This window comes from Pollicipes pollicipes, unplaced genomic scaffold (genome assembly GCF_011947565.3).
Source record: "Pollicipes pollicipes isolate AB1234 unplaced genomic scaffold, Ppol_2.1 Scaffold_2555;HRSCAF=2994_pilon_pilon_pilon, whole genome shotgun sequence".
Taxonomy (NCBI): Eukaryota; Metazoa; Arthropoda; class Thecostraca; order Pollicipedomorpha; family Pollicipedidae; genus Pollicipes; species Pollicipes pollicipes.
Genome location: NW_023596136.1, coordinates 2,597,546 through 2,610,868, shown reverse-complemented (window position 1 = coordinate 2,610,868; position 13,323 = coordinate 2,597,546). Strand labels below are relative to the sequence as shown.

General features: G+C 52.1%; 2 protein-coding genes across 2 annotated transcripts in view; one reads left to right on the top strand and one right to left on the bottom strand.

The window, feature by feature from the left end:
- The window catches only part of LOC119107449 (uncharacterized), a 159,012-nt gene that overhangs the window by 13,438 nt on the left and 132,251 nt on the right, over nt 1–13,323 (bottom strand). The window lies entirely within an intron of this gene.
- Nucleotides 9,392–10,196, top strand: LOC119105800 (adhesive plaque matrix protein). The gene has a single exon (XM_037229317.1). The coding sequence runs from the start codon at nt 9,425–9,427 to the stop codon at nt 10,046–10,048; it is 624 nt and encodes a 207-aa protein (XP_037085212.1). The 5' UTR covers nt 9,392–9,424; the 3' UTR covers nt 10,049–10,196.

Sequence of the window (13,323 nt, the reverse complement as noted above, 5' to 3'; positions counted from 1 at the left end):
AAATAATAACTAGTGGTCGTGGGCGTCCTTAGCTTTGCATATCACGAACTTGCGAACGAGACGCTGACAAAGGTAAGCGTAGTGATGCCCGGTGCCAGTATGGGATTCTCTTTAATTTCAGCATTGATTCGTTACGTAAATGTTCTTTAATCAAACGGAAGCTTTTAATTGCTGGCTTCGGGTGTTACGGTCTGGACGAGCAAATGCTCATTACAGACACCGCTAACAGTCAGGGAACAGTGAGCTGCATTATCTTTAAGTAGACAATGAAACTGTGATTATCGATTGCATTTCAAGAAGAGCGAGGTCAGACCTGGGTCGAGAAGTTGAGAATAACCCTACCAACTTCTGCGCTGAGGGCAACGGGCACACCGACTTTACTTGCATGATTCGGTTTGACCACTGTTTTGCAGCCGTGAATACCGACGTCTGCAACCATTCAGTTTTGTAACAGCCTCGTCGGAGACAGATCGATGGAGACCGGCCAGTCACTGAGGGCGGTGTGGCAAGGCGCGGCCGCCCCCGGCCTGGGAACGCCACCGCCCCGCCTCACCTGCTCTCCCCTCCCTGGGGCGCCGCCTAATGGCCCGCCTCTATTTTGCGTCCCATTGACAGCCCCTGGACGTTTGGGCGAGGTGAATGCGATCTGCGGGTGGAGATCCGGGGTCAGCACTGAGTGCCGCCGCTCCAGTGACCCCAGTGAAGCTGCCAGCCTTCCCGCTGGTCATGACCCCGGTTAGAAGAGGTCGGCTGTGTAATTGGACGTGACAGGCAGCAAAATCGTCGCTCCGTGTGCCGTCCTTGGCTATGATTCACAGCGTGTGTGTGTGCGTGTGTGTGTGTGTGTGTGTGTGTGTGTGTGTGTGTGTGTGTGTGTGTGTTGTGTGTGGTGTGTGTGTGTGCGCGTGTGTGCGTGAGTGCGTGTGTGTGTGTGTGTGTGTGTGTGTGTGTGTGTGGTGTGTGTGTGTGTGTGTGTGTGTGTGTGTGTGTGTGTGTGTGTGTGTGTGTGTGTGTGTGTGCGCGCCGGTGTGCTTGTGTGCATGTGTGCGACGCTCGTCTTTGGTGCGCGGATGTGTGTTGAGCGTGTGCACACGCGCGGTGCCGTGCGTTTTCATGCACGGCGGATGTATGCGCGTGGTGGCGTGCGTGTGCTTAAAACGCACCAGCGCGAGCCCTGCTGTTTCTCTGGCGTAAAAATGAGCTATTTCTGGTCAAGTACACCGACGATTCACTACCTCACCAAACGTTTTCCATCATTTCATGTAAAGGACGACCCGCTGCTTAACAAACGTTAACATTGCTGGAAGTATGTGACGCCAACTTATCATTTCTTTGTGCTGGGCGCTGGGCGTAAAAGCATAGTTACCGAAAGTGGTTTTATAGATCAATAATCCTGATTATGTCTAATGGACGGGCACGACCAAAGCCTTATCTTACATCGCTAGCCCACCGGGCCGGGTGTGAACAGGTGGTCGGATGTTGCGAAACACTCACGGCCTTTCCAGGGTCTGCGGTGGTCTTTCAGGGAGTGACTAGCGTCTGGCCCTGGCTGCGTCTCCCAGCTGGCGTGCGACTGGTGTTCATGCCTTACCAGTCAGCCGCGGGTTAGGCTGAGCACCGCATAGGTGCCCCAAAGGCACCGTTTTACTGGACGCTTTGGACGGAATTACGAGATGGTATTGTATTTATTTTGTGATACACAGACAAAGCAAACTTTGGAAGTAACGGATTTTCGGAAGGCCGAAGCAGGGAAAGGATAAGGGGGGCACCCGTCTCTTCCATTTGCCCACTTGAAAACTATTCATTCTGCGGATTGCATGCCCCTCTTATCCTACACTTTGCTTACTGTGGCTCGACGCCATCAGCAATGACATCTGCTACATATTCCAGATGTCGCGTCAACCTGGTCTGAAGGCTGGTGTGTCGGGTCGCAACGAATGAGCTGCAAGCAGCCAGGCGTCAATATTTTTACCTACAAAATGCGGCATAACCAAAACAACGTTCACTGTTATAATGTTATGGGCGCCTTCAGCCAGCTCCATAAAGGGAAAAGAGCTTTGTGGTGAGTGTCAGCCTGCTGTCTGCTCGCTCATATTCCGACGATCCCTCACCAAAATCAAAGCTCACTGGGAAGCCTATATAATACATTGGAGATGGAACCCGATCGAAAAGTGGTCGGTCAACAGGTACCACATCACAGGAGTGGTCGGTCAACAGGTACCATATCACAGGAGTGGTCGGTCAACAGGTACCACATCACAGGAGTGGTCGGTCAACAGGTACCACATCACAGGAGTGGTCGGTCAACAGGTACCACATCACAGGAGTGGTCGGTCAACAGGTACCATATCACAGGAGTGGTCGGTCAACAGGTACCATATCACAGGAGTGGTCGGTCAACAGGTACCATATCACAGGAGTGGTCGGTCAACAGGTACCACATCACAGGAGTGGTCGGTCAACAGGTACCATATCACAGGAGTGGTCGGTCAACAGGTACCATATCACAGGAGTGGTCGGTCAACAGGTACCATATCACACGAGTGGTCGGTCAACAGGTACCATATCACAGGACTTTTGTGACACATAAACAATGGAATGCGATACAAGACAACGCTGACCTGCTATAAAAACATGAGCCTTTCACAAGCCTTCCACGAAAAGGGAAGCTCAGAAGTTTTGTTGTTGTAATTTGGTCAGCGAATAAACACTTAATATTGGAAATCTGATTTAAGGGGTTGGGCGAAAACATTGCTTCGATTACAGGACTTTTGGTTAGAGGGTCCAAGTAATACCAAAACTACTGGTACAGATACTAGGCATCAAAATTGAATAATGGAGGCGTGCTCCTAAGTAAAACAGCAATCGAATAACGAATTACCATAATAGCAACAAATGACAAGTCAGGCATGCATTCAGAAATACTCCCTATGAGCGAATATTCCAAACATGCCTGGCTTATTTTGCTGCCTCATTGATTATACAGAGATATACATATAAATACATGCATATATATATATATATATATATATATATATATATATATATATGAGCACATTATCAAAAACTTTCAAACAATTTCGCGCGCAAAGCCCTTTAAGAAGGCTTTGAAAAATATGTTCGCGATTGCTTGAGATAAACCAAAGCACCCCAAGAAATAAAAGCTGCGAGACGGTCATGGAGCGTTGAGAGGACGTCGTCGAACTCGGGGTTTCAGTGTTGGTTAAAAGTACCCACAGCAAAGTCACTGGTTTTCCGGAACGTCAGTACGATCTGAGGGATCAAAGCGCGGCTGAAAATGAAGGAATACCCAAATGTAAAAGGATTTCACGAAACCGTCTACAGACTACGAAGACAATCACCAGCTCATCATTCAGGACGAACCCCCAGACCGGCCACCTAACACCCGTGATGCAATTGACGGCCGCCAACGCGGGCCTCCTGATCCTCACTGCTGTCCTGCGGCATCGCGCTGGGCTGTCTGGGTTGGCCTGCGCAGGGGGTGGCCCAGGCTCGCCATGCTGCCACTCTCGGGGGACACGCGCAGGGGTGACCACAGACTCGCCATGCTGCTCTCAGAGGACCCGCGCGAGGTTGACCCGGGCCTCACCATGCTGGCACTCTCGGAGGGCCCGCGCAGGGGTGGCCCTGGGCTCACCATGCTGCTCTCAGAGGACCCGCGCAGGAGCGGCCCCGGGCTGGCCATGCTGCGTCTCTCGGGGACCCGCGCAGGGTGGCCCCGGGCTGGCCATGCTGCCACTCTCGGAGGATTGGCCCGCAGGAGGATACCAGCGTGGTGCCGGCTTGGCCGATGACGGCAGACGGCCTGCCCCACCGGACGTGGCTGTTGCAGAGCGTTCGAAGGGGCGATATTCGAGGGCTTCAGCATAAAATTTACTTTAGTCAGTGCACCCATTGGGCTGTGCCTATACCCCTCCCTCCGCTACCCCCCCCCCCCCTTCTTAATCAGCTGTACTGTACCCCATCAGTTGCCCACCCATATGCATGTTTCCAGCTCTTTAATTGTAAATTATAGGAAGGTTTCCAGAGAAGTTTGCACCCCTAACTTACTCTTTTACGTCCATGATTGGAAACGTAGTGTGACAAGAGCTAATTACGGATACAAGAAGCGCATTCTGTAACATTTGCGTGTTTGCTACAGCAACTATCTGACATTTCGTAAAATTTTTTACCCATACCCGTACCCACCCGTACTGTTCACAAATCCTGCACACAATCCAGCCTGTGATTCATTCCAAATGGGTTGTCATGGGTTTGCCACAGCCCGTGAAGTCCCAAGGTGAGATGCAGGAGGTCTTCAGCCGGCCCTTCTTCTCGGTCCCTCGCCTCTTGCCAGCACAGGCGAGAAGCGGTCTGGGGAAGCCTCGTCCACAACGGGGTCACCGCTGTGGCACAGTCAGCGATTAGCGAGTCACCTACATTGGCACTTCACGTCCTACCGACCGCGACATGTCGGGATTATTGGCGGCCGTTACCGCGGACCTCCTCCATCTCGATCCCCGGCCCCCGCGCTGGGCACTCTGGGAGGTTTCGTCAGTGAGGAGGAGGCTTTCAACACTGACAGGTTACCCAAGAATCTATAGGACTTTCGATGTGGTTAGGGATGTCCGAAACGGTCGGAGAACCCGGAAGCATTCAAAAGGGTTTCAGTACAGAGGAACAGAAGTTTCAGAATGAGACAGTGGCATAACTCCGAGCCTATAAACAGTGTCGAGGGCTCTGGAAGACTGAAACGGTGTTCTACAGTTTCGAGGGCTCTCCCAAGACGATTAAAGGCAAAAGCGGTCAGGGCACATAGGCGGATCCTGGGGGGGGGGGGGGGGGCACGAGGCCATAGCTCCGCCAAAAAACTCTGAGAGCATGTTTTGCCCCCCCCCCAAAAAACATTCCCAGAACTTCATAAAATTTTCGTCTACTTACCGTCTGTTTAAACTTTGATGGTGCGTTATCAAGCATTTCTTTCCGTTTCATAAACCCCATCCGACCAGTTGACTCTTGAAAGTAATGTATCATGTTACGAGCTTTGCAAACATGCATAATGTATATAGAATATTCAACAGCATTTCGGTGATTGAATGGTGTCCCTACTACGTACTCGCGAGAGACACCATGCACTGGACCTCGGATCCCACACCAGCCAGCTGGCGACGAACGGTTGCCCCCCCCCCCCAAAAAAAAAGCAACTCCAGGCTGGACCCGCCCCTGTCAGGGCGGTCAGGATCGTTGACCACTCATGTGAATCCAACAACGCCGAGAAACTTAGTGGCCGTTAAGCTGCCACTTAAGGCTAAGTCCACAATAAACGTAAATAAACGCAAAACCCGAACATGAAGATGGCGACACATAGATATATTGAGTGTTAGTTTCATTGATCGCCAAACATGCATTTTAATGGACCAAATTGACTTAGAGTAACAACCCAAAAATGTAAAAAATCCAGTGTCAGGAGAGCATTAAGCTTGTCTGGAGTTGCACGACGACCCATCATAATCTATAGCATGCAAAGTACCAAGGGGCTGCTCTTAAAGAAGTATGGCGTGCAGTTCGGGTAAATCAGAGCGCCGAGATCAGTATTGGGTCCGAGAAACACTTAACGTCCGTCATCACAAATTGGAATTCATGCACGCTCAAATGGCAGGCGACATGCCGGTTACCATACCAGTGACGTCAGGTGCAGCGTTTACGCGAAGGCTTCCGTCGTTCAGCCTTTCCTTTTTCCCACGCGTGGGTAGCCGTGCACCCAAAGCATATCCAAGTGGTCCACTACCTTCAGAGACGAAGGCCATGAATTGTTAAGATGTTTTATTGTCATCGGTAGGGACATAACTCACCAGAAAGCTTAAGGGCAATTTTGTGATCTTCATCGGGGGAGAGGGGGGGGGGGGGGGGGCATAAGTCGTTAATCTTCTGCAAGCAATTCTGATTTCAGTCACTAGCAGAGTGTTTTGAAAGCTTCCTTCGCTTTTCCATAGTCCCGCATTACATAGCATCACGTGGACATTCCATTCAGTTTAGTGACTTTGTTATGTTGTATTCACGTTTTGATGAGCGAATCTCGGCGCTCTGTGGATCTTTTGATGGGCGAATCTCGGCGCTCTGTGGATCTTTTGATGAGCGAATCTCGGCGCTCTGTGGATCTTTTGATGAGCGAATCTCGGCGATCTGTGGATCTTTTCTGAAAGGAAAGGAAACTTGCGACATATAGTTCCCGTTTCGGCGTGCACCACGATACAGAAATAAACCAAAATGGAGGACTTTGTGGTGCTGGTTGTCCGCAAATCCAAATGCCTAAAAGCTTTGGATTGGCCTGCACCCGGACATTTTATCCTTGCGTCATGCGCCATGTACATATGATGCTATCATTAGTGAAGAATACCCACCACTATAAGCCCCACACGGGGTGCTCTTCCGCCACTTGTTGCGACAAACTCCACCCTGTCCGGGGCTTCAACGTCTGACCGCCGGATACCCAGCAGGGCAGCGCGCAGTTAAGCATGCGTAATGAGACGGCGGAGACATATGGAAAACATGTTATCACTGCTGATGTCATTACTTCAGTGCTCATTACGACTGCTCCATTATTCATTGAAGCGTAAGTTATCTGTTCTCATGACCTTTCATCTCATAAGCGAGCGGTTTACGGGCATTGTCATGCTGTCTGTGATGTTGAATAGACACGCCAACGCTGATGTCACATCAGATAAACTAATCGGAAACGTGTTATTAGCAACACAATTACGTTTTAATATTTCATGTTTATCCTTTTTTTATAAAAAGACAGCCGTCGTGGGTAGAAGTCGTGACCACCGTCCAGTCAACGCGCCACCTTCGCACTTGTGTGACCGACGCATGTGCAAAATTAATATAGTTTTGATTCGAATGAGCGATGGTGATTTAATCTGTAACTCCCATTTACATAACAGCACAATAACTCGAAATGATAATCTATGTGAATGGAAATATGAACAGACGCGTTCCAATACAGGTTCGCTCTTAGTCTGTAGAGATCCTTGAATTACGCAATTCTTGGGCGCTGCTTGTGAGTGGATGATCACTGCTGAGCACAGGTACTGGCTCATTTGGGGCTCAGGTGGTGGCTCAGTTGGGGCTCAGGTGGTGGCCCGGTTGGGGCTCAGGTGGTGGCCCGGTTGGGGCTCAGGTGGTGGCTCAGTTGGGGCTCAGGTGGTGGCCCGGTTGGGGCTGAAATTAAGATAAACTATTGCAGCATGTCATACTTTTCCACTAGGTAATATTAACTGTCAAACCATGGGCCCGCTTCCGAGGATGGAGCTTGCTACGCGGGGAGCGGGGAGAGTTGCGCTCACCCATTGTATGGCGAGGAACGTGCTGCAGAGGAGCGCACCCAAGATATTGTTGAGCCAGATAGGCTATGTTGCACCACCATCCCAGATATCACGACATATGTTATCAGAGTACCGCTGTGAGGCATTGATTGGGCCATGCAACGTTCGACTTAACACAAGACCTGAGGCTGCTTGAAAAAATGACAAATTCTGTTGTGTCTTTCTGAGGCCTCAAAACTGCAATTACTGGAGATAATATCTATGACGTGATCCGTCTCCAATGAAGGATAGCTTCCAGCCGCGTGGGGTGTGAGATAGATATGCGTGGCCACTACAGAGGTCGCAGCGGGCGACCTGGACTGTTTCAGGGGCCCTGCGGTCTGCACTGGCACGGACGGCACCTGCGCCTGGCAGTGCTGCAGGGGTCAGAGGTACTGACCTGGTCTGACCCAGCCAGTCCGACACGCCGACACGGCAGGGTCAGCGGTACTGACCTGGCCTGACCCAGCCAGTCCGACACGCCGACACGGCAGGGTCAGCGGTACTGACCTGGCCTGACCCAGCCGGCCGAACACGCAGACACGGCAGGGTCAGAGGTACTGACCTGGCCTGACCCAGCCAGTCCGACACGCCGACACAGCAGGGTCAGAGGTGCTGACCTGGCCTGACCCAGCCAGCCGAACACGCCGACACGGCAGGGTCAGCGGTACTGACCTGGCCTGACCCAGCCAGCCCGACACGCCGACACGGCAGGGTCAGCAGTACTGGCCTGGCCTGACCCAGCCAGCCCGACACGCCGACACGGCAGGATCAGCGGTACTGACCTGGCCTGACCCAGCCAGCCCGACACGCCGACACGGCAGGGTCAGCGGTACTGACCTGGCCTGACCCAGCCAGTCCGACACGCCGACACGGCAGGGTCAGAGGTACTGACCTGGCCTGACCCAGCCAGCCGAACACGCAGACACGGCAGGGTCAACGGTACTGACCTGACCTGACCTAGCCAGCCGAACACGCCGACACGGCAGGGTCAGCGGTACTGACCAGGCCTGACCCAGCCAGCCGGACACGCCGACACGGCAGGGTCAGCAATACTGGCCTGGCCTGACCCAGCCAGCCGGACACGCCGACACGGCAGGGCACACCGCCCTGGCAAAACAATGACGGCCGGCGGCGAGCGGGAGATGGAGAACTGGGCTAACTGTGCGCACCGCCCTTGAAAAGCGACGACCTTCCCCACAGGAGCTATCACTATAAAACGCACCGGGCGCCGGGGCAGGGCAGCACTCGCTCAGACTCGGTCCACCAAGTCACACCATGAAGGTGAGTCCAGGCTGGCCGCTGGTCATGTGCAGGGCATACGGCCGAAGTCGACGGGGGTGGCCGGGAGCCGAGCGCCGCAGGCCGCAGCGCCTGCTCCGCCCGTCATTCGTGCTTCGAGCTCTGCGAGCGTTGGCATGGCGCAGCACACAGCAAACTGTTCATAAGTGTGGTCTGAGAATTGGCATGACTGGCAAGCATTTACACTTGACAGGTATCTCATACATGCATGCAATGACCCCGTGCCAATGTATGCAATTCGGTCGGCTTGTATGGGGTTTGGCAAACTGGCGACGTGTCCAGGTTTCAGTGCACTTGCCGATGGAATTGGCTCAGTAGGTTTGTTGCTTGCTGAGCGCTGCGTCTCAAGGGCATCACTTGAGGTATTTTGAGAGTTGCAAAGGAATCGTGCCAGCTGCTCTCTCACAATTTGCAGCATTTGTGGCGACACGGTGGGTAACTGAAGGTGAATGTCTGGTACACAATTCTGATGATAGGCGAATGTTTCCAGGCCTACATCGTCGCCGCCCTGCTGGCTGTAGCCGCCGCTGAGACGGCCTATAAGGGCCCCGAGCCCGCCTACGGAGCTCCGGCTTACAAGGCCCCGGCCCCGGCCTACAAACCGGCTCCTTCCTACGCTCCGGCTCCGAGCTACAAGCCCGCTTACAAGCCCGCTCCGACGTACGCCCCGGCCCCTGCCTACAAGCCCGCCTACAAGCCCGCTCCGACCTACGCCCCGGCTCCCGCCTACAAGCCCGCTTACAAGCCCGCTCCGACCTATGCCCCGGCTCCCGCCTACAAGCCTGCCTACAAGCCGGCCCCTTCTTACGCCCCAGCCCCCGCTTACAAGCCGGCCCCCGCCCCTGCCTACAAGCCCGCCTACAAGCCCGCCCCCGTCTTATGCGCCGGCTCCCGCCTACAAGCCCGCACCGTCTTATGCGCCGGCTCCCGCCTACAAGCCCGCCTACAAGCCGGCCCCGGCCTACCATGAGCCCGCCTACAAGCCCGCCAAGGGATACGGCCACCAGGAGGACTACTCTGAGCCCCGCCCTTACCAGTTCGACTACGCCGTCAACGACCACTACAACGGCGCCGTCTTCTCGCAGAACGAGCACGCCGACGACTACGGTAACGTTGAAGGCTACTACTCTGTCAACCTGCCCGACGGCCGCGTCCAGCACGTCAAGTACGTCGCCAACGACTACGGCAACAACGCTGAAGTGACCTACGAAGGCGAGGCCCAGTTCCCCGAGTACCACCCGGCCCCCGCCTACAAGCCTGCGCCCGCCTACAAGCCCGCGTCCGCCTACAAGCCCGCCTACGCTCCGGCCCCCGCCTACAAGCCCGCGTACAAGCCGGCTCCGTCGTATGCTCCTGCTCCTGCGTATAAGCCTGAGTACTAAGAGGGCTGAACTGTCATAGAAGCCAAACTGGCTTCCACACGAGGCTGTATTTAAAGTGTACATAATGAACATTGGAAACATAAATGATGTAGTGCTCACAAGACGTGCTATTTAGTGTCGGGTGTAAATATACGTTATTTATGCATCATGACCGTTTGTTGATGATCACAGACAACGGTGCGGCCCAACCAGTAAGATGCCACGTGCGGCGCGGGGCGAGGACAGAGATAACCGAGCCAACAATTGATATCCCGCACAAGGTGACAGAACTAAGCTGAATGACATATTTGGCAACTCGTGACAATGGTTTTCTTCAATGCATTAGAAAGTCCCCTGTCATGGAAATGTAACAAGCGAATCTCCACCGGTGCAGCATTTACGCGGATGTGCCCAAATGAGATGGCATGCAAGTTGGTTGGCTGCGAGTTCCTTGGCTTGTGGTTTCCCTTGGCATAGCAGCTGACGGAAGTCATGAAATAGCGACAAGATTCTATTGTGGCAATGATATTACGCAAATTCGAATATGTTTTTGGTGAATAACCGTCATGATGATTGTGAATACCTGACCATACAGTATTTATGGTCAAAGCTTTCGGTTCAGCGGCCAGTGACATGAGCAGGGGCGGATCCAGGATTTCGTCAAGGGGGGTCATGTAACATTGTGGGCCCCCTGGAGTTCGGGGCCCCTCCAAAAAATATCCTTCCATTTCGAACGATGCATTTCAAGAAAAAGTGGTATCCAATATATATATATATATACATATGTATATATATATATATATATATATATATATATATATATATATATAGGCATAGATATAGGTATACACATTTGTGTATGTATGTATTTACTTTTTTATTTATGCAATAAACACGGAAATCTACCTTTCTGTGCACAGCCCTGTAAAGCATAGGCGTGCTACGCATTCATACATATAGAGCTCACTCATTTTCTACAGATCATTTTAAATGCTGTGATTTTGAGGCCAAGCGTTGCGGAACAACACGCAGCATAAACTTGAGTTGGCCGCTAACAACCATCAAAACCAAGCATGGACTTGATTCCCAGCTTATGTATTTACGGCCAGCCGGCTGAGCGATGTAATCAGTTGATGGCTGGTGACTAATGCATAATTTTTCGTTTGTTATAAAAACGTTCAACATATTCGAGCATTTAAAATAGGTTAAGAGCATGATGCACTAATATACTAAGTGTTATATACTCAATAGCCAATGGAAATGACACGACGTCGGCGGCACGTAAAATTACGTTTGGCAATTGCGCGTAAAAATTCACCGGCGCATGTACGACTGCTGCTCTCAGGCGAGGGCATCAAGCCCAATAGGGACGGAACCTGAGCGATCATGGGTGCCGCAGGATGCCAATAAAGAGGCTCTCGTCAACAAGAATAGGGCCCCCAGACCAAGCAAAAGAATTCAAGACTAACGTGGTGGGCCCCTAAACGATCGGTAGTACCCCGGCAGGCTGACATATAAGGCCCCAGTCATAGTACAGGATCCTCCGAGCAAGGGGGAATTATCAAAGACCATGAATGAATACTCCTGTGTGATCAGGAGTGCACAGGCAGGTTAACAACACCACCCTTCATAGGAGTGAAGAGTCCTCCGCAAATGAGACCTATGGGCCTATGAGCATATCGCAAGTGTCTCGGTAGGTTAACCGAGCCCCACGTAAAGGGCCCCTAAGCAGCCGGGGATACCCCGACAGGTTAAGATATGGGACTCCGGCTAAATCTCACAGAGCCTTTCTAGCGAATGGAAATAATCCGTCGAAGGGCCCGTGACTGACAAGAGTGCCCCGGCATGCTAATAGGAAGGGCTCCAACGACAGCGCAGAGCTCTCCGAACACATGCTAAGAAATGGAGGGTAACGTGGAATACTCCTTAACGATCATAATGATCTTGCAAGTGTGTAAATAGGTCCCCCGGAAGCAGAGTGGGGCGCCTAGACAGTGTGATGAGGCTTAAAATTTCCTGTTCACAATTTTCCAGCCATTGAATAATTTTTCACTTCTCATAGGCCTTGACTTTCGCTTATAACTGTTCTTGGTCGCGTGGAAGTCCAGAGATATCCAGTTTTGTTGCGTCTTGTGTTAAAAAACTGCACTTGTTCGGCCGGCTACGGGCCCCTCGGAGCCAATGGGCCCCTTCGGGGCCCAAGAGTGGGGGGGGGGGGGGCATGTCCCCGTGGCCCCCCTCTGGATCCGCCCCTGGACATGGGGTCGAGATGTTGCTTTGCACTCGGGATCACACCAAGTCGTCTATTTTTTTTCACGGCGCGGGCAACTGTCATGTAACGAGTTGATTTATGGCATGTAACGAGCGTGACAGCCGCGAGCAGACTGTAGTGCGAACACCGAGCCTAACGAGGCAGTCTCGAGCGTATGCGCCCTGGAGTCAAGGTTCGGTGAAGTGTTTCACCAAGCTGAAACACTCACCACAGGCACAGGGTAGCCCTAGTTTTGTATGTGTGCAGATTCGGTCATCCTCTGCTCATGACAGATCATAGTCAAGCCGTTTCAGCTAGAGCGCCAGAATTTGTGATTCTCCTACCAATTCACTGCATGCCGACAAAGCTTCAGAAACCTAAAGCTGCCCAGGATAAATGCAGGTTTAGCGTTGAGAGAAACCTGGCACCACAAATCGCAAGTTTTTCAGAGGAATGCATCCGTTCAGAATCCATGGGGGAATTGCATGGGTAAAAATACGACGGAAGGGAAGTTCCTCGCTGCCGGCGGGCAGGGGAAACAAGGGTAGGTTTGCTTTCCGCCTCCCCAAAAAGGAAGCCCTTTTTCTTCCAAACTAAAGACACAGCAACCACCCATATTATATACCCACAGCTTAGATCAGAGAGGCCCTATAAACTGAGGCGAAAGAACAACAAATCGGGCTCGGAAGACCTTCTTTTCTTCTACAACCTCGTTTCTGCATCCACGAGGGCCACCTTTCATGAAACAAAGTAGCCCATACTCTAGATTATCAAGGCCCAAATGATGTGTACTGACTGAGGCACTCTTTGCTGCCTCTAGAGGCCTCTGTTTGAATAAGGAGGCCCTTTTCTTAATTAGAAGACATTCTCTATATTTCGAAGGCCCTGTTTCTAGAACAGGAAGTCCCTCTCGCGCATCAGATGAGTGCGGTTCTCAATGAGGGTGTCCTGTTTTGCGACGAACCAGTCCCTTGGCAAGACTTAGAGGCTCCTTCGTGAATGGGAATTTTGGTTCCTGACACCTTAAGTGAATTATTAAAGGGCT